Source organism: Talpa europaea (assembly GCF_964194135.1).
Source record: "Talpa europaea genome assembly, chromosome: 6".
Taxonomy (NCBI): domain Eukaryota; kingdom Metazoa; phylum Chordata; class Mammalia; order Eulipotyphla; family Talpidae; genus Talpa; species Talpa europaea.
Genome location: NC_140072.1, coordinates 18,065,501 through 18,087,644, shown reverse-complemented (window position 1 = coordinate 18,087,644; position 22,144 = coordinate 18,065,501). Strand labels below are relative to the sequence as shown.

General features: G+C 40.9%; 1 protein-coding gene across 1 annotated transcript; it reads left to right on the top strand.

Annotated features, from left to right (window-relative positions):
• Positions 1-1,787: 1,787 nt before the first annotated feature.
• Positions 1,788-21,843, top strand: NLRC4 (NLR family CARD domain containing 4; the record flags this gene model as incomplete). Its single annotated transcript, XM_084235982.1, has 8 exons — positions 1,788-1,821; positions 4,241-4,501; positions 5,325-7,319; positions 11,329-11,421; positions 14,721-14,891; positions 16,860-16,952; positions 17,556-17,723; positions 21,551-21,843. The coding sequence occupies 8 exons, from the start codon at positions 1,788-1,790 to the stop codon at positions 21,841-21,843; spliced, it is 3,108 nt and encodes a 1,035-aa protein (XP_084092108.1).
• Between the last annotated feature and the right edge of the window lie 301 nt (positions 21,844-22,144).

Below are 22,144 nucleotides of genomic sequence, written 5' to 3'. Positions count from 1 at the left end.
CTCGCCCACTGCTCCCCTCAGCAGTGTATTTCAGTCGATCTGCCTGTTCTGCCCCTCATTATGTCTCTGGTGAATCTTCTCACCAACCCACCACTTCTGGTCTACACCCCAGATCTTCTGCACACACACACACAGTATTTTCACAGTCCCCCTCCTGAGACAGGAGGGGTCTGCTACACCATGCTACCTGGCCAGGGATCAATCAAACTCAGGTTTTGTGGTGACAGCGCTGAGTCTTAAACCCTAGGCTATCAGAGAGGCCCGAAAATAGTTTTTTACCACATAGGAAGGAAATCTGTTCTTGTTCCAAAGACTGGTTAAAGTTGCAGTATGTCAGAGTTGAAAAGACCTGGGGTCCAGCTAATCCCCTGAAATACTTTATCTCAGTTAATCCTTACAGCCCTGGTTTAGAGATGTGGAAAACGTGGTGGAGAGGAGTGAAGGGGCATGAGTCAGGTCCTGCAGCTGATTGTCTATAGAATAAGCTGGCACTCATTTCCTGTCCGGGTTCAGCAGCTTCTGTAACACCAACTGTATTAGTCAGCTCAGGTTGCCAACAAAACACTGAGGGGTTAAACAAAAGAATTATTTCTCACAGTTCTGGAGGTTGGAGGTCCCAAAGTGTCGGCAGGCTTGGTTTCTCCTGGGGCTTCTCCTTTGGCTTACAGATGTCTGCCTTCTTGGCGTGTCCCACGTGGTTTCTCCTCTTGGTGTGCATCCCTGAGCTCTTTGTGTGTGCAAACCTCTTCTTATAGGACTTTAGTCAGACTGGATTGGATTCTGCCCTGATGGCCTCATTTTAACTAAATTGCATCTTTAATTGCCCTGTTTCCACATACAGTCACATTTTGATGTATTGGGGCTTAGGACTTCAACATGTGGTTGGGGGAGCAGAATTTGGTCCATAACATTGCTATTTATGATGATATGTGAGACTGATGGAGTCTACTGGAGATCTTAAGAACATTCTAGTCTAAGCCCGCCCTGGTGGTGCAGGGGTTAAAGTCATAGCACTGTCAAGCTGTCACCAGCCACTGCAGCAGGAGTTCTATCCCTGGCCAGGGAGCTAACCCACATAGTGCAGCAGACCTCCCCTGTCTCACCCACTGCTCCCCTTAGCAGAGTATTTCAGTCAGTCTGCCTGTTCTGCTCCCCACTCTGTCTCTGGTGAATCCTCTCACCCCCTGCACCTCTGGCCTGCACCCCAGCTCTTATATGCGTAAATAAAATAAATCTTTAAAAAAAGAAAGAAAATAAAAATTAAAACTATATAATGAGATATTACAAGTCAGTCATCAGGATGGCTAAAATTAAGAAGACATATGATGTCAAATCTGGCAAGGATTTGTTTTTTGTTCAAGTCTTAAGTCATATGAATGTCTTCTTCAGAATTGTGTCTATTTAGGTCTTTCGTCCATTTTTTATTGGGTTTTTAAATTTTTTTTTGTTGTGTAAAAATTTTGGAAATTTTAGAGATTAGCCCATTGTTAGATATGTGATGCGCAAATATTTTTTCCCACTCTGTAGGTTGCCTTTTTGGTGTGTGTGGTGGTTTCTTTTGACGTACAAAAACTTTTTTAGTTTGATGTAATCCCACTTGTTTATTTTTGTTTCCTTTGCTGTTAGGGTAGAGTCCTCAAACAAATCTTTGTGGTGGGTTGTTGTGACAGGAACTTTGTTGTCACTTTGTGGCAGAAACGCGAAGAGGGACATAAGAGCCATGGAGCAGTTTTGCAAGGCAAGACTCTGCTGCTCAAGCAGAAGTTCTTATACCATTTATTGAAAGCATGCAGGATAGTTTAAGCCGATCATGCGACAATGGTATGAGGAATAAGGTCTGGGGGACTAGGGGTCAAACGCTTATGAGGAACAGAGAAGGGGACATTGTTACCATATATCAAGAGATATTTGAGTCAGCAAAGTATATGTGCAGATGTTATCACTGGCAGATTTATCCTGAGACTACCATGGAGAATAGTCAGGTAATCAGGTCAATGGCAGCCTAGGTGTTCCCAGGCCTGCCTCATGATATGGGCCATTCTTTGTGGGTAGTCAAGGAATTCTCTGCTGTGATTTGCAGATAGCTAATAGGTCACAATTGCCCATGAGAGTGATCAGCTCATAGGAACCCATAGTGGATGTCCTGTAGTGTGTCCCCTATGTTTTCTTTTAAGTAACTTATGTTTAGGCTCATAAATACAGATCTTTAATACATTTTGAATTAATTTTTGTGCATGGAGTTAAATGTATATATAGTTTTTTGTTAGTTTTGTTAGTTTGTGTGTGTGTGTGTGTATTTGTGTGTGGCCATCCATGATTCCAGCACCATTTAATAAAAAGACTATCTTCTCCACTGTATGGTTGTAGCCCCACTGTCAAAGATTGTCCATATTTGTGTGGGTTTGTCTCTGGGCTTTCTATTCTATTTATCTGGGTTTCTGTCTTTGTTCGAGTACCATACTGTGAAAAAAAGTTCAACACCTTCTATAAAATTATCATATACTTACCAGGTGACCAAGAAATTCAACCTCTACGTATTTACCCAAGAGAAAGGAAAACAAATTGTGCATTCATGCTCACAGCAGCTTCATTCATAATAGTCACATATCAAAAGCAAATCAAATGTCCACCAATAGGAAAAATGAAAAGTCAAACCAGGCTGTTTCTATAACGGATACTGTTTAGGCATAAAAAGGACTAAACTACCAATACATACAAACAATAAGGCAGATCCCAAAGCCATGATGGTAAGTGGAAGGAGTCCGACACAAGAAAATATACTATATTTTTCCATTGGTGTGAATTTCTAAAACAAGCAAAAGTAATTTATAGTCTTATCAATTCAACAATTGCTTTGTGGAGGATAGGTGGCGCAGCGGTTGAGTGCTGGGCTGCGAAACTGCCCACAGCCTCTGCAGCGTCGGTTCAATCCCAGGCTTCCAGGAGGGTCCCACATGGCGCGCGGACCTCTCCTGCCGCCTGCTGCTCCCCTCAGCAGTGTATCGTTCAGTCTGCCTGTTCTATTCCCCGCTCTGGCTCTGGTGAATTCTCTCACCCTCCCATGCTTCTGACTGTACCCAGTGCTTGTATAAATAAATGAATAAATCTTTAAAAAAAAAAACAAAAAACAAAAAACATGAGGCATTTTAATACTTAACTGACCTAGAAAGATTTAAAAAAATAAGTGCATGTGTCTTTATTTGATCTGGGGAAAATATATACACAAAAGTGACAACAGCTGCTGTCTGATGTTGTTTCTGTTCTGTTGGTCTTACAGAATGAAGAGCTGTTTTACATAAAGAAGAGTACAATATTGGGATCATCTTTGATCTGTCCATTTGGAAATATCTACTGAGATTTAGAAAACCTTATTCAGAATAAGTAAGTGTACTAGAAATAAAATCAGTCTCTTATATGAGGGGCAGAATTTCCAATATATATTCTTTGGTTGTTTTGAGAATTCAGTTACAGGCATGACAGCCCATGGAAAAAGTAGAACCATAGATAGGATAGGACTTATGCAAGAGGGAGCGGGTGTCTATTTTAAAATATTGGTGCCTGTTCAGCTAGATCCGCCCAGACGGCAGAAAGCTATACCTTTCAAGATCATTGTAACAGCTTCATAAGTTAAAAACAATTCTCAACCCTATTGTAAAAGAGATAAGAAACCAGTGATGTGCTGGAGTGTCTTATTTCGTGAGACCTGAATATTAATTTTCATAATTCTGTTAGCCAACTGGCATATGTTGTTAGCTTAAAATAGGTCACAGTGGGAACATTTATAGTATGGAGATTGATAAACGGCCAAAATTATGGTCTTTACTCCCAGGGAGCCAAAGTATTTGATAGTTAGCAGCACCACACTGAAACAGACTCAGAGAGTTTAATAACTTGCCAGGGTGACACAGGTGGCAGCCACCAACATCCCAGACCATTCTTATTACTCTAAAGGCATAGTCTTACCCTCTGACCTCACTGGGGAGCTTTTTGTATTGGGGAATAAAATTCCTCACCTTGCTTCATTATCAAAGGAAAACCATCTTGATCACCAGGACTGTGGGGTTAGAGATAAAAGATTTTGCAGATTTTTTCTTGAAGGCCCAGGACTCAAGCATTTGGCACCTCTATAATAAGATAAGTCTAAACGTTTAAAAATGCATGATCTTAATGTTTTGTCAATTTGACGCCAATATGAACATTTTATGTAAATAATTATGTATGTTTTCCTCCATCTCCTCAGTGAATTTCATAAAGGAGAATAGTCAAGAACTCATTCAAAGGATGGGAATAACTGTCATAAAACAAATTGTGGATGACCTATTTGTATGGAATGTTCTGAACTTCGAAGAAGTAAACAATATTTGCTGTGAGAAGGTAGAGCAGGATGCTGGGAGAGGTATCATTCACATGATTTTGAAGAAGGGTTCAGAGGCCTGTAACCTCTTTCTTAAATCCCTTGAAAAGTGGAACTATCCTTTATTTCAAGACCTGAATGGACAAAGTAAGTATCAATGTGATTGCATCTGTTCTACAAATAGAATAAACCATAATCCCCATAACAGAGCACTTGCTCTCCTTCCTCTTCCCATCAATGGGCAGTGGGCTTTGGCTCATGCTACGGAAATGCTGAGACACTCTCAGGAAACACTCCCATTAAATGATTTGATGGTAAAGACAAATAGTGTAACTCCACGGTCAGGGAATAAATGAATTAGTACAGCCTCACTTCAAAGTCAAACTGGACAATAACAGCCCTTGAGAAGTCAGTGTGTTGGTGGTTCCCCACTCTCCTGGTTTAATGAGGACCATCTGCGGGTGAGCAACCCCACTACTGACTACTCCATGATCCAAACGCCATGGTGAAGAGAGCCTGGTTGACTCAAGGAGAAGGATTCTGCTTTTCACAAAATATTGAGTTTTCTTTAAATTAGTAAATATTTCGTGACAGTGGTTAATCAAGGTCAAGACTTGACCTACAGAAAGTTACCCTAGCCAGTATTCTTCCTCACATCCCACTATCCTCATCCATTTTCCTGACCCAAATGCAAGCTCCTCTCATTTCCAAGCAACTGCTATAATATTTGCTAGCGGAAAGGAGAAAACAAGACCAAAGGGCATGAGGGAAATGAAGACAGGGAGAAACAGGAATTTAGGTATTTCTGCTGGGTATATGGGACACTTTTCTCTATTCCTTCAGATAAGAATGAGGGAAGGAGAATAATGTCAACAGAAGATCTTCAGCATGATTCCCCCTTCCCCCTGAACACTGGGATCTGGAGAAACACAGAGCTGGGTCCTCTTTAACCTTACCTCTTCTCTAACAGGTCTTTTACAGCAGATGTCAGAAGAAGATGTAGATCGTTTGGCTCAGGATTTAAAGGAGTTATACCAGACCCCATCTTTTCTGAACTTCTATCCCTTGGGTGAAGATATTGACATCATCTTTAATTTGAAAAGCACCTTCACAGAACCTGTTCTGTGGAGGAAGGACCAGCACCATCATTGTGTGGAGCAGCTGACCTTGACTAGTCTGCTGGACACTCTTCAGAGCCCCTGCATCATTGAAGGGGAATCTGGCAAAGGGAAGACCACTTTGCTTCAGCGGGTTGCTATGCTCTGGGGCTGTGGCAAGTGCCCGGCTCTGGCCAAGTTCAAGTTAGTCTTCTTTGTCCGTCTGAGCAGGGCCCAGGGTGGACTCTATGAAACCCTGTGTGATCAGCTGTTGGATTTACCTGACACGATCAGGAAGCCGACTTTCATGGCCATGTTGCTGAAGCAAAGGCAGAAGATTCTTTTTCTCCTTGATGGCTACAATGAATTCAACACCCAGAACTGCCCAGAAATCGAAGCCCTGATAAAGGAAAACCACCGCTTTAAGAACAGGGTCATCGTCACCACCACCACAGAATGCCTGAGGTACATCAGGCAGTTTGGGGCCCTGATCGTTGAGGTGGGGGACATGACCATCGAGAGTGCCCAGGCTCTCATCCGGGAAGTCCTGATAAAGGAGTTCGCGGAAGGCATGTTGCTTCAAATCCAGAAATCCAGGTGCTTGAGGAATCTGATGAAGACCCCTCTCTTTGTGGTCATCACTTGCGCGATCCAGATGGGGGAAAGTGAGTTCCACTCATATACACAGACAACGCTGTTCCGCACCTTCTATGATCTGTTGATACATAAAAACAAGCACAAGCGGAAAGGGGTGGCTGCAGGCGACTTCACCCGGAGCCTGGATCACTGTGGAGATCTGGCTCTGGACGGCGTGTTCTCCCACAAGTTTGATTTCGAACCGGATGACATTTCCTGCGTGAATGAGCACGTCCTACTCACAACTGCGCTTCTCTGTAAATACACAGCGCAACGGTTCAAGCCAAAGTATAAATTCTTCCACAAGTCATTCCAGGAGTATGTAGCAGGACGCAGACTCAGCGTTTTATTGACATCTGGACAGCCTGAGGAGGTAACCAAAGGGAATGGTCACTTACAGAAAATGGTTTGCATTTCAGACATTATATCCAAGTACAGCAACCTGCTCCTGTACACGTGTGGGTCATCCACCACCGCCACCAGGATGGTTATCAAACACCTTGCAGCAGTGTATCAACATGGCAACCTCCATGGGCTTCCCATCACCAAGAAGCCTCTTTGGAGGTGGGATTCTATGCAAAATTTGAAAAACACCTCTGAGCAAGAAATTCTGAAAGGCTTGAGCATCAATTCCTTTACAGAATGTGGCATCAATTTATTCCAAGAGAGTATATCCAAATCAGCTCTGAGCCAAGAATTTGAAGATTTCTTTAGTGGTAAAAGTTTATATATCCACTCAGAGAACATCCCTGATTATTTATTTGAATTCTTTGAACACTTACCTAATTGTGCAAGTGCTCTGGACTTCATTAAATTGGACTTCTATGGGGGAACTACAGCTGCGCAGGACAACACCCCAGATGACACAAGCAAGACCCACATGGAAGAGTCCTCAAGAACCTACATTCCCAACAAGGCTGTATGTTTGTTCTTCAACTGGAAGCAGGAATTCAAGACTCTGGAGGTCACCCTCCAGGATTTCAGCAAGTTGCATAAGAAAGACATCAAATACCTGGGAAAGATATGCAGCTCTGCCACAAACCTCAGGCTGAACATTAAGAGATGTGCCGGCCTTGCTGGAAGCTTCAGTTTGGTCCTCTGCACCTGTAAGAACATCCAATCCCTGGTGGTACAAGCCAGTCCCCTTACTGTAGAAGACGAGCAGGGCATCACATCTGTGGCCAACCTGAAAACCTTGAGTATTCATGACCTACAGACACAACGGCCACCAGGTATTATAAACATCAGCAATTTAAACTATAATTAAACCTGGCTAAGTACTGTGGAAAAATTAGATATCATGTAGTTTTGCTTAAAATTTTCTATTAATTTCTACTAAGTGTCAGGACTTGAAAGGAAGGTGGAGGAGTGAGGGGAAAGATCCATGTGGAGGGAAGGTTGTCAGATTGGAGGTCCTAGGAAGGAGTCCCAGAGCTGCAGCTACATAGTCTGATGAAGTAAAATGGGTGTGTGTGTGTGTGTGTGTGTGTAGTAGTAGTAGTAGTAGTAGTAGTAGTAGTAGTAGTAGTAGTAGCAGGCTAAGCTTGTCTTCAGTGAACTCTTCCCCTTGTCAGCTTCTCCATGTCCACCCAGCACCCACTGCTCTCTTGCCAAGGGGGAACTTTTCCCCTTCAAGTTTGGAAGAAATCCAGCCTGCCCATTAAACTGGCAGGAGTAGTGAGTAATTGTGTTACTAGATTCTCAGCCTAGGAAACTGTAGCCTATATAGCTCCACCCTCACCCCATGTATTGCTCATTGTGAAAGAAGATTTGGGCAATAAACTGTCTAAAATGAAGACACTTTAGATTTTAGACACATATATATGGGGACAATCTTTCTGGGAAAGGGGAACTTCCCCAAATTCAAAACGACACCAAAGGCGAGTGTCTGCCCTTTTGGTGTAGACCGTGGCTCAGAGCAGGGGCTGCTGTCTGGTGTGAAGCTAAGGGTCAGCAGGGGCCTTCCTCGATTTGACTGTGATCTGGGGCTAGTTTTCATTCACAAGCAATGTTCCCTTTGACTATGTCTTATGTGTCACTCTGTAGAGACCATTTTCTATCATTTTAGGAATTTAGAATCTTTTGCAAAAATTTAGTATCTTTTGCAACCTCTTTTTTTGTTAAAGAGAAGGAACTAGTTTTTTTTTAAAGATTTATTTATTTATATAAAAAATGGGGTACAGGCCAGATATGTGGGAGGGTGAGAGGATTCGCCACAGACAGAGAGGGGAGCAGAACAGCCAGATGGACCAAAGACACTGCTAAGGGGAGCAGCGGGCGAGGCAGTAGAGGTCTGCCAAGCCATGTGGGTATCTCCTTGGCTGGCTGGGAATTGAACCAGCACTGCAGAGGCTGTGCACAGCTTCACGGCGCTGCGCTCAACCGCAGCACCACCGGGGAGGCCCTTTGCACCCTCTTTTCTATAAGATTTGGGACAGTAACCCAGACTATACTGGGCTACTTTCTGTGTTGGAAAGTTCACTAGCTTCTCTTAATGGCTCTTCCTTTGTGCTGATCTTGCAAACTGGTTGCCTATGTGCTGAATTCAGCCTATATAGTATTTAGTACGTTATCTTTAATGTTTGCCAATATTTTATTGCTAATATTTAGATGAAAAAAAATTTTTTTTAAAGATTTATTTATTTATATTATACAAGCACTGGGTACAGTCAGAAGCGTGGGAGGGTGAGAGAATTCACCAGAGCCAGAGCGGGGAGCAGAGCAGGCAGAAGGACCGAAGTACACTGCTGAGGGGAGCAGCGGGTGGCAGGAGAGGTCTGCGCGCCATGCGGGACCCTCCTCCGGTGGCCGGGGAGCAGCCGGGGATCGAACCGGCACTGCAAAAGCCGCGGGCAGCTTCGCAACCCAGCGCTCAACCGCTGTGCCACCAGGGGAGGCCCTAGATGAAAATTTTTTGAGTAATATATTCACATGGTCTGAATTATAAAACAATTTACAAAGAGAAGTCTCCTTTCCTATCCTTGCACTCTAGCCGTGACTCTTCTCCCAGGAGTTGCCAGCATTTTGAAATTGGGAGATATCACGTGAAAGTACAGGTTTCTTATTTCTCTTGAAAATTATAGTTTTGGCAACTGTGGACCCATATCCTTACTTGGAAACAATTAGCTTGAGCTTCAAGATCTGTTGCAACGCTCTTTGGATACGTCACAAAATCTCCAGCAGGGCACAGAGCCCCATCTGTCCTACTTGTTGTAATAACGTTATTTCTCTAGTCCTTTTAGATGCTGAGTTTGTAACCAGTGCTTACTGTTTTTGTATATAAAATCTAGGTCTTTAATATTCATACCTAAGGTTGGTTTCTATTTTTGCCTTATGGAGTCTCCTCAGAATCCTCCCAGCTCATTCCTTTTTAAGCTGAAAGTCCATTTCATCGGATATATGTAGCACTATCCTTTCCTTTTTTAGGGTACCATTTTCTTGTACAATTGTTTTTTTTAAAGATTCATTTATTCATGCATATGACAACTGGGGTACAGGCCAGAAGTATGGGGTGGGGTGAGAGGATTCACCAGAGACAGAGTGGGGAAAAAAACAGGCAGATTGACTGAAATACAGTGCTGAGGGGAGCAGCAGGCAAGTCAGGAGAGGTCTGCTGCGCCATGTGGGCCACCTCCCTGGCAGGGGATTGAACTTGAGCTGCAGTGGCTACAGATAGCTTCACAGTGCTGTGTCTTAACTTCTTGTGCCACCAGGGAGGCCCCTTGGATTGTTTTTTAACCTTTTGCATTGAGCTTATGTTCATCTTTGGAGCTCAAATGGATCTCCTGGGGGCAAAAGAATGTTGGGTTTTATTTTCTGATCCAACCAGCCACTCTGTGCCTTTCTATTGGTGAGTTTGCTTGATTTATATGAAGGATAATTATTGATATGAGGGCTTATTATTGCCATTTTGTCTTTAATGTTCTAGTTCTAAATACCTATTTCCTTGCCAAAAAATTATTAAAGCTTTCTTCTCTTCAGTATATTTAGGAGAACTTCTTTCAACATTTCTGGTAGTAGATGTGTTATGCTGACAAACTCTTTCATTTTCTCTCTCCTAAAATATTTATTTCCCCATCATATCTGAAAGAAAGTCTTTTAGGATATAGTAATCTTGGCTGGCAATTTTTGCTGATGAGTATTTTGAATGTGCCATTCCACTCTCTCCATATCTGTAGATTTTCTGCTGAGAAGACTGATGAAAGCCTGAAGGAGTACCTTTAGAAGTTACCTATTTTTCTTCTGTAGCCACCTTCAATATTTGTCTTGAACTCTTTTTTTTTTTTAAAGATTTATTTATTCATACAAGCACTGGGGTACAGGCCAGAGGCGGGGTTGGGTGAGAGGATTCACCAGAGACAGAGTGGGGAACAGAACAGACAGATCTACTGAAATATACTGCTGAGAGGGGCAGCAGGTGAGTCAGGAGAGGTCTGCTGCGCCATGTGCGTATTTCCCTGATAAGGGATCGAACTCGTGCTGCAGAGGCTGCGGAAGCTTCATAGGTTGCGTCTTAACCTCTTGCACCACCAGGGAGACCCTATTATTTCCTTGAATGAGCTCTCTATTCCCCTCTCTGTGTCTTCACCTTTTGGAACACCCATTATGCCAATATTGCCTTTCCTAATGGAGTCAGATAGTTCTTGAAGTGCTTCTTTATTTATCTTATTGTTGTCCTTGTGATGTCATATTTCTTGAAATCTTAAGTTGCCAGGTGTTGCATTTTTTGTCTTTTAATTTCTATATATGTGTGTGTGTAAATATATATATATAATAAATACACACAGCAGCAGCAGCAGCAGCAAATTCAAGAGTTGAACTACTTTCTGCTTACTGACAGGGGGGGCGCTGTGATTTCATCTCTCAAATAAACTTTCAGTGCTCTAAATCTCCGTTTAAGCATTGTTCAGACGGTAGATAACCGTAGATATTGATGTTTTATTTCTGTTCATGCATTTTTCAAAATATTGGCTCATTTTCCCTTGAGACTACTATTTGACCCATGATTATTTAAAAGTATGTTGTTTAATTTCCAAGCATCTGGAATCCTCCCTTTTACATTTCTGTTATTGTTTTCTAGTTCAATTCCATAATATTTGGAGAACATGCTTATAGCTAAAAAGTCCACCTCTGACCAAAAAAAAATTTTTTTTGTGACAATTTCATTTAGAATCTTTTGATTGATAATAGAAATTCAGTAAATAACAGCTAAACATATTCCAATTTCTTTTCTTTTGGTAGGAGGCTTGACTGAAAACTTAGGTAATTTGAAGAACCTTACAGAGCTCATACTAGACAACATTAAGATGAATGAGGAAGATGCTATAAAACTAGGTAAGATTTTTGTTTTCTCTCATATTAAAAAATATTCAAGGGCCTCCCTGGTGGCGCAGGGGTTAAGCACTGCACTATGAAGCAATCGGCAGCCTCTGCAGCATGAGTTTGATCCCCGGCTGGCCAGGGAGAAACCCACATGGTGCAGCAGACCTCTCCTGTCTTGCCTGCTGCTCCCCTCAACACTGTATTTCAGTAGATGTGCTTATTCTGTTCCCCACTCTGTCTCTAGTGAATCCTCTCAGCCCCCTGCGTCTCTGGCCTCTACCCCAGCTCTTGTATGCATAAATAAGTAAATCTTTTAAAAAATTCAATAGGCTTAATATTAAATACTTAAAATAAATTCAATTAATATTTTTAAAACTTGATAATAAAGACAATTAACATAAGACTCTGACACTCACTAGCTGCGACTATACAAGGGAAGGATGCCTTGATGTACTGGTGACCACACTGCTTTTCCTAGACATCTTACTCTACTTCCATGCTAATCCTTTAACATGCAGTTCCAAGTAAATTGTACACTACTGGATTATAACCCTTTGGGGAGTAGATGTCATGGTATTTTTTTTTTAAACATTTATTCAGAGCAGGCAGAAGGACCGAAGGACACTGCTGAGGGGAGCAGCGGGTGGCAGGAGAGGTCTGCGCGCCATGTGGGACCCTCCTCCGGTGGCCGGGGAGCAGCCGGGGATCGAACCAGCACCGCAGAGGCCGCGGGCAGCTTCGCAACCCAGCGCTCAACCGCTGCGCCACCGGGGAGGCCCTGTCATGGTATTTTTTTAAAACATTTATTTATTCATGCATACAATTCAGATACAGGCCAGAGATGTGGGGTGGGTGAGAGGATTCACCAGAAACAGAGCAGGGAACAGAGAACAGGTAGATTGAAATACACTCCTGAGGGGAGCAGCAGGTGATTTAGGCGAGGTCTGTTGCACCATGTGGGTCTCCTCCCTGGCTGGGGATCTCGAACTCATGCTGCAGTGGCTGCGGATAGCTTCATAGTGCTGTGTCTTAACCCCTTGCACCACCAGGGAGCCCCATGATATGTTTTTATTTCCCTTGCTACCTGGCTCTGTGTACCTAACACATAGAAACAGTATTAAAAGATTTATACTATGGGGCCTCCCCAATGGCGGGTTCAATTCCCGACTGGCCAGGGAGATACCCACATGGTGTGGCAGACCTCTCTTGTCTCGCCTGCTGCTCCCCTCAGCAATATTTTCCATCCATCTGCCTGTTCTGCTCCCCGCTCTGTCTCTGGTGAATTCTCTAACCCTCCCACGTTTCTGGCCTGTACCCCAGTTCTTGTATAAATAAATAAATAAATAAATAAATAAATCTTTAAAATAAATTTTGAAAAAAAGTTTATGCTGTGGTTTTATAACTAAATAAAATGGATTAGACACACAGGAATGAATGTGGATCAAGAAAACTTCAGAAACACAAGCAGAACACATGGTTTATAGAAACATAGGGAACCAGACCCTCCAGGATAGGGAGGATTCCACTTGAATCTGTTTTCTCCAATCCCCCTACTGTTACCCTCCTCCAATTTGAGCCCTTTGTAATATGTTCCTAGCTTTGTTCTTTTTTTCATTGTTTCCTGCCTAAAGTCAACCCTATCTGATATTTAAAACATGACCAACATTTTTCCATCACATAGCCTACATAAGAATAAATCAGTTTATTTCAGTGTTCAGCAAACACCTACAACATGCCTATGATTTACACAGAATATTGGACTGAAAAGAACCGGAAACCATCTAGTCCAACTCTCCTGTTTTACTGCTTTGGAACTTAGAATCTATTGACTTGCCCAAGGTTTCTCCAATGATAGAAAGGGCTCAAAAATACCTAGCTCAGATAATCTGGTTGAATTATTAAGGAATCAAAGTCTGAGCTTGAATAAACCAGTCTTATTATATAAGAATTTACCATTTATTGGGCCTCTCCGGTGGCGCAGCGGTTGAGCGCTGGGTTGCGAAGCTGCCCACAGCCTCTGCGGCGCAGGTTCGATCCCCAGCTGCTTCCTGGCCACCGGAGGAGGGTCCCGCATGGCGCGCAGACCTCTCCTGCCGCCCACTGCTCCCCTCAGCAGTGTCCTTCGGTCCTTCTGCCTGCTCTGCTCCCCGCTCTGGCTCTGGTGAATTCTCTCACCCTCCCGCGCCTCTGACTGTACCCAGTGCATGTATAAACAAAATGAACAAACAAACAAACAAATAAATAAACATGGCTCTATATAAAAAAAAGAATTTACCATTTATTAAATAGTTACTGTGCAATGATTAGAAACTATACTGGACACATTTACATACTTCCTTTCAATGGATCCTCACCTTAGTCCTAGTATACAGTGTAATTATCCCTGAGAACACAGTTAAGATGTTGAATAATTTGCCCCGGTTTACAGACTTATTAAGTTATTAAGGATCCAGGAATCAAACTGTGCAAAATTTGTGTTTACAACTTCCAAGCTGTGTGTACTCTCATGACAAAAACTAATATTTACTTATTATGTAATATACATCATACTAAATACATTGCATACACTATCTACAACCTTCTCTAAATTCCACAAGGTTGTCATTATTTAAACAGTACATTTATTTCCTATTAGTTTAGAGTACAATCAAGTTAAGGAAATATTTTAATGATGCAAAGGTATGTCTACTTTATCTTAAACTCCATACCAGCTTTAGACCAAAGTAAGAGGGATACGTTAGACTTATTTCCACTGTACTATTGATATGAAATAAATCTGTCTCCTGGTTAATAGAGAAATGTTGCATGGTTAATGTTGCACTGGATATAGTCTTCATTGTATAGTATCAGGCAGAACCCATATCATGCAATCCAAGTAAGGCTATAAATAGTTACACTAGAAATATACAAAGGAACTTAAGTCCCACACTGCCCTTCCGAATTCAGCCTTCACCTCTTCTAAGATTTTTGAGGGGATTAAAGGGAAAGAGCTACCAGAAGGCTTAATTCTAAGCAAATAAGTTTTTATCAAAGTACACATTGATACCCATTAAAATGCTACACATTTGCTTCATCAATAGTCTTACTCATGCTACTAAGAAAATGCCTAAGAAATGCATAAGTAACCTTTTATGTAGACTGAAAAATGATAGTAAGAAAAACTCTCTTTGGTTCTTTATAACACAAGGTTTCTACTGAAAGGGCAAGGAAAGATCTCTATGCTATTGTTCTTTACCTTCTTTTCAGTCCATTAATCTATGTTAAATCAAATTAACTTGATGTCTCTAATACATTTTCTTTTCTTTTTTCAGCTGAAGGTTTGACAAACCTGAAGAAGATATGCTTACTTTGTTTGAGCCACTTGTCTGACATTGGGGAGGGAATGGATTACATTGTAAAGTCTTTGTCAGCTCAACCCTGCGGCCTTGAAGAAATCCAATTAGTCGCTTGCTGCCTTTCGGCAAATGCCATCAAGGCCCTAGGTAACTATGCGTATTAATTGTAGAATAGTGTAAAAGAATGTGTTATTTTTATATTAACTCAAACTGTTTGTCAAAGGAAATGTAATATTTAGAGAAATTGGAAAAGATAATAAAGACTTCTAGTATCATCTTACTTGTTTTAAATTATTTTCTCCATAACTGAAACAAAAAGATACTATAGATAATAGAATTTCGGAATTATTGAATATAATTTTTAGGGACAGTGAAGAGGGAGAAAATAAGAAGTGCTTGGTACATGTCCTGCTTATCATATCAGAACTATCTAATAAATATTTGATTGAATAAATGATTGAGAAGCAGAGAGGACTTCCTTAGATGTTCTCAGGCCTTCCAATTTTACCCATTGCCCTGCTAAGACAGAGTTAATGTATGATATAATAAAGACTTGAGTCTTGAGCTTCCAAAAGGTATGGACACCTAGTATGAGAAGCCTTTGCATATTTCTGGATAAACCGGCTATACTCACCTCAGATATTTTTAAATGTAGGTTTTTGGAAGAAAGTTGGTAAAACCCTCTCTAAAAACAGTGTATTAAACTGCTGGGAATCTGTAAAAATTATTAAGGAAATCATTTGTACGCTAGCAGAAATCAAAAGAGAAACACATGACAAACTTAGGGAACATGATGCACATATTCCTCTGCTTCTCTACTTATCACTGAGAATAAACAGGTTTAGAACCAAAAATAGCAACTGTATGCTTTGAAGAAAAAATTCCATGGGCTTTTTTATTAAAGGACCAAACCCCAGCATATTTTATTCTAAGAAGAGTTCATGTGATTAAAAATAATAGCTAATGCTGTAATAAGAATATATTAATGAAATGCTTGACTAATTTTTTTAAAGATTTATTTATTTATTCAAGATTGATTGATTGATTTATACAAGCACTGGGTACAGTCAGAAGCGCGGGAGGGTGAGAGAATTCACCAGAGCCAGAGCGGGAAGCAGAGCAGGCAGAAGGACAGAAGTACACTGCTGAGGGGAGCAGCGGGCGGCAGGAGAGGTCTGCGCGCCATGTGGGACCTTCCTCTGGTGGCCGGGGAGCAGCTGGGGATCGAACCAGCACTGCAGAGGCCGCAGGCAGCCCCGCAACCCAGCGCTCAACCGCTGCGCCATCAGGGAGGCCCCTTGACTAATTTTTTAAAAGATTTTTCTAATCAGTGTTGGGAGAACTTCAACTAGATTAAGCAATCATTATAAATATCTGAAGTGAACTAAGCAGTTCTTAGCTACAGTGATGGCCTTTTATGATTAGTATGTTTATGTAAAATACTTTTCCTTATTTATTACTTCAACATAATTGTGTTAATTAAAATACATCTATAGCATGGAGTTGGTTCTTGCTTTAAAACAAAAATCCTGCCTAATTATCTCTGCCTTTTAATTGCAGTGTTTGGTGCATTTACATTTAATGTGCTTATTTATATGGGTAGATTCCAATCTTCATTTTTGTATTTGTGTTCCTTTGTTCTCATCTTTTTAAAAACTTTATTATTAACATTGCAACTATGGCCTTAACAAAATCACCTAAGCTGAAATACACATGTAACAACTCATCTTGTTTTTCATTCCTTTTACTCTTGCTTGATAAGGCATTTTAAAATTGGAAGCACCTTCACAGTTTACCTAGTTCATCTTCCTCATTCTACATTAGGAAGACAATGAGTCTTAAAGAGAAATGGAGTGACTTTACTGTATTGACATAGCAACTACATTCTTTGCTGCTTTAGGCTATATATGTCACCTGGAATTTATTAGCTGAAACTAAGGATGGAAAATATCTGTTCACTTGGTTATAGTCATGGGAATTGAGATTTAAACCTATTTAGATATCTTTGAAAATAATTATTCAAGTCAAATGATGGTTTGCATAATTTCACCAAAGGGTATCTTAAAATGCATATATAATTACTTGTAAGTCTTTGTGTTTTGAATTTATTTTCAGCTCAGAATCTTCACAATTTGTCCAAATTGAGTGTTCTTGGTTTATCTGAAAATCACCTGGAAAAGGATGGAAATGAAGCACTACATGAACTGAGTAAGAATTATAATTGAGTCAAAATTAGATACTTCAATATATTTACTGGATAGTAAGAGAAACATTGGTTGAGTAATGAGGTTTCTTTTGCCCACATGTGCCTTACTAGATGAAGCTTAACAAACTCATGTAGCCCTTATTTACAGTGCCCTTAAATACAGGTCCAAGGCTTTTGAATCACTAGTTTTCTCATGCTTATTGCACCTGAGGCTCCTACCTGCTTGCCTCCTTTTAGGGGATATATCTGGGAGTAACTAGTGTTCAACACGGATTTGCTTAAAGAGTTAGTGAGATTTATAGTTTAATGATAATTGTGATTGTTTTTTTAAAAAAGGAACTGACACTTTAATGAGGAATTTGATAAGGATGAAGCAATATTACCCATGATTTGTTTGCTGATTGTTGGCTTATTAGTATTTACAGTTTCATTATACTATTCTGTATGCTTGCATATTCTTGAGCACTTTCCATGAAAATATTAACTAAAAAATAAGTAGATTTTTCACCTCAATTAGTAAGCTACAGAGATAAAGATCATTTCTTCTTCCACATCCCCAGTCAACTTTGAGATGGATCCAATTCCTGAACTGCTTATTCTTCAAGTTGACAGGCTGAACGTTCTGGACCAGCTAAAGATGCTGATGCTGCCCTGGGGGAGTGATGTGCAAGTTAGCCTGAAGAGCCTATTGAAGCAACTGGAGGGTGCCCCACAGCTGGTCAAGCTTGGACTGAAAAACTGGAGACTCACAGATGAAGAGATTAGAATTTTAGGTAAGCCAAGAGAAAGAAGTTAGCCCTAACAAAGTTCTTCAGTTGGTTTTATTTATGTGTTTACTTTGCCTCCTCTCTTCTTATACAATATATTTAAGGAAAATTCATTTATATTAAGGGGTAAAAATGATTTAAAGCACTTCCCCACCTTTAGATTTTTAAGCATTTCACCTACAGAATTAAAGGAAAAACAACTCACATTTTATGACAATATGTATTATCTTGGTAATTGCTCTTCCTAGCCTCAACCATCTGAAATTCAACAAAGATTCTTCAATCTTGGGAATTATTTTTAAGTCACCTATTGGGTATTCAAAATATGTAAAGGTAAATGCAGTTTAATCTACATGGGGTCATAGCTGTGACATAATCCAGGAAAAAATAGAGCTACATAAATGACTGAAGACACCGCCAATCTCAGGGAATTGCTAAAGAGTCCCCAGGCTATCTGTAATAGTTATCAATATCTATGTAACAAATTACCTCAAATCTCAGTGGCTTAATACAACAACAAAAAATATTAGTGTCTGTGGGCCAGGAATTTGGGGCTCTGGTTTAGGCTCTGTAAGGAGACTGCAGTCTACATGTTGGCTAGGGCTGCAGAACTTTCTGCTTCCAACGTGGCTCCTAACTTGGTTGGCTGATTAATGCTGGCTGGTCTGGTTTTCCATCCACCATCATCCAAATGACCCACTCTAACTGTTTCACCCACCCCCAAACTCCTTTCTCTGTGGTAACTACCATTCTGTTATCAGAAGTCTTTTTTGTTTGCATTGTTTCTTTCTTCCACGAGTGAAATCATGGTATTGGTCTTTCTCCTGACTTATTTCACGCAGCACAATCTACTCAAAATCCACTCATACTGTTGCAAAAGTTATCTGTAAAAAAATATTTTTTAATAGCTGAGTCATACTCCACATCCATATATATTATATACCACATCTTCATCCAGTCATTCATGGATGGGCACATGGGTTGTTTCCCTATCTTGGCCATTGTGAATACTATGGTAATGAATATAGGGGTGCATATCTACGATTTTAAAGACAACCTTCCCTGAATCCTAGCTTCCTCCTCTAGTTATCATTCTCTTTCTCCTTCTCTTCAAGGTAAAAACTTATATATCCTCTCTACCTCCAATTTGTTTCCATAACATGAATCACCACAGATCCAATTTGTGTTCTAGACACTCTGATAAATCCTGGGCCAGATCATTCTGCTACATGAATCCTGACATCCTCTTTTTATTTTTTCAAACTCCTTCATGTTCTTTATTGACATTAAAAAAAAAAAAGCACCTATTTTTGTTGGGCAGATATAGACACTTTTTAGAAAACTGGAAAAAAATTAAGTTTTAAAAGTTTGTTTTCCCTTTCCCTTAGGTTGCCTCACTTGTCCAGAGTGTTTTGGTTGACTTTTAGTCTCTGTCTCTGTTGGAGCTTCTTCCAAATGCTTGTATTCTACTATTCTCTTCATATTTTAAATGAGGCACAAGTTGATAGGAAGTACTGTGTGCCTGAGAGAGCTGGGATGGCTTTTCAACTGGTTAGTTTCATTTTGCAGTGATGAGGAAAACAAAAGCAAAAAAAAGCAAAGGCTCTTCCTTTGTCAGGTCTTTTTTTGTCAGGTCTTCAATTTCTCCTGAAAAGGATCCTTCAGTTTTCCTCTGGGAGCATATAAGTTCGACTGCCATGTTCTGGAAACAAAATGGAGTTGAAAGGTCTATTCTTGTGTTTGTTCCTAGGGCGCCCTGACCTACCACAGCACCTATCATCCATCTCATTACTTTATGTTTTCACAGTTATTGTAAGCCCAATGAGACAGGGACCGTGTCTGTACTTTTCACATACACAGCACCTAGCACAATCTGTGGTATAGGTACTCAAAATGCTTGTGAATAAATGAATGTCAGAGACACGAACTACTAGCAATACTAGAGTTTTCTTTAGGATACAGGAAACCTTCAAAGATCTGAATGTATCTAGCCAGAGTATTTGAGATATTTTTTTAAAAAAGATTTATTTATACAAGCACTGGGGTACAATCAGGAGCACAGGAGGGTGAGAGAATTCACCAGAGCCAGAGTGGAGAGCAGAACAGGCAGATTGATGAAGTACACTGCTGAGGGGAGCAGCGGGTGGCAGGAGAGGTCTGCGTGCCATGTGGGACCCTCACCCGGCGGCCGGGGATTGAATTGACGCTGCAGAGGCTGTGGGCAGCATCACAACCCAGTGCTCAACCACTGCACCACCAGGGAGGCCCAGAGTATCTGAGATTTTGCCTGGAATTGGGATAGAGCCACCTACAATCTCCATACCCGTAGCTCTAACCGTCAGATTCTTTTCTCTTAGAAATAGTCTGTTACATGTGGTGACGTAAACACTGATTAACAAAATGCATGCCCTTCGATTATGGATTGTTGCTTGTTCATGTTTCCTGTGCTTCACATTCTAATAATAACCCAAGTCAGTCTCCTATTGAGTCCATTCTTAAACCTTAGCAGATAGTTTGTAAAAACTGTTTGCCCTTTTAGGTGGTGTAATCCATTCTCCTAGTCAAGGAGAAAAGAATTTGCTCTTTGGGGAAGGAGCCTTATATACAGACGCTCTTAACTAGCAACAACATTTTGACTGAGTGCAAGCTATGCTAGAAAGTACATGGGAAAAAAGCAAGGGCAAAAAAAGACATGAACATGAGGTATGAGAGCAGGGAGAAAATCACAAGGAATAAAGAAGGGCTCCTATGGGATAGAGAGAAGAGATACGTACAAGTTAGGCTGGACACCGGCTAAAGTGGTATAATGTGAGGCCCAACTCTGCCAAGGCTAACAGATGAAACAACTTTTATTTCCCTCTCATGCAACAATCCTGGAGTGGGCAGTCCAGTAAGATGGGGGCTTTGCTCTATGTATACTGTCTTTCAGACCCAGAAATCTACTTTTTTACTCCTCCATGGCTTTATTATCTTTAACTTTATGGTCATGACTAGGATTTCCACCTTCCCTTTGTAAGAGGTACTTCAGAGGGCCCTACTCTGTAAGGAAATGAGGAAAGTCCTGAAAAGTCTATGGGAAGCTGAAACCCACCCCCCCCCAACCCAAAATCTTGATAATGAAGGAGGTTCACTTACTCATTTACTGTTAGGTACATTCCATACCCAAACAAAGTATTTGCTTCTGCAAAAGAGGAAATGACCTAATATTGCCAAGGTTTGACACCAGCTTTGAAAACAAGTTCTGGATATTTAATAGCATCGTTCACATCTCAATTTTTAAACAATCTTCCTCCCATGGAAGTCAGGAAAAGAAAAAAAAAATTAATCTATATTGGTTTGCCACACTATCAGACTCCCTTACATTTTAGGAAAAACAAAATTGGTAATTATAATAAAGCAGATTCACAATCACTGTCCTATCTTAAAGAATTCTAATTTCGGGCCTCCCTGGTGGCGCAGAGGTTGAGCGCTGGGTTGCGAAGCTGCCCGCGGCCTCTGCGGCGCCGGTTCGATCCCCGGCTGCTCCCCGGCCACCAGAGGAGGGTCCCACATGGCGCGCAGACCTCTCCTGCCGCCCGCTGCTCCCCTCAGCAGTGTACTTCGGTCCTTCTGCCTGCTCTGCTCCCTGCTCTGGCTCTGGTGAATTCTCTCACCCTCCCGCGCTTCTGACTGTACCCAGTGCATGTATAAAACAAACAAATAAATAAATAACATGCCTCTAAAAAAAAAAGAATTCTAATTTCTTTATGAATCAAGCACTGGTCCAAACATTGCCATTTCTCTTAAAAACCTGCTTTGTTTCCAACTCTTTTTTTTTTTTTTTTTAAATACAGGTGCATTTTTTGAAAAGAACCTCCTGAAAAACTTACAGCAGTTGGATTTGGCAGGAAATTGTGTGAGCAGTGATGGATGGCTTACCTTTATGGGTGCATTTGAGAACCTTAAGCAATTAGTGTTTTTGGATTTCAGCACTAGAACATTTTTACCTGATGCACCACTGGTCAGAAAACTTAGTCATGTGTTATCCAAGTTAACTTTTTTGCAAGAAGTTAGGCTTGTTGGGTGGCAATTTGATGATGATGATCTCAGTGTTCTCACAGGTAATTTTAAACTAGTAACTGCTTAAATAAAGGGTTCCCTAAGCCCATAAATGCTCTGGAGACCCTACTATTTTCAGTCCTGGTGATTTAAAAATCTTTGCTCATATAGTTCATGAAGCATATGGCAATCCATTATACATTTAAAGATTATCCTTCTCAGGCAGCTCTCCTGCCAACCTATGACCTGTGTTTCTTTTCACAAGCAAAACAGCAGTTGCAGCTCTGCTACCCACCTGTGTGTATGCAGGCGCCTCTCTTTTTCTTTCTTCTTTTCCTAATAAACCTGCCCTTTTAAAATGTAAAAAAAAAAAAAATTATTCTTTGTCA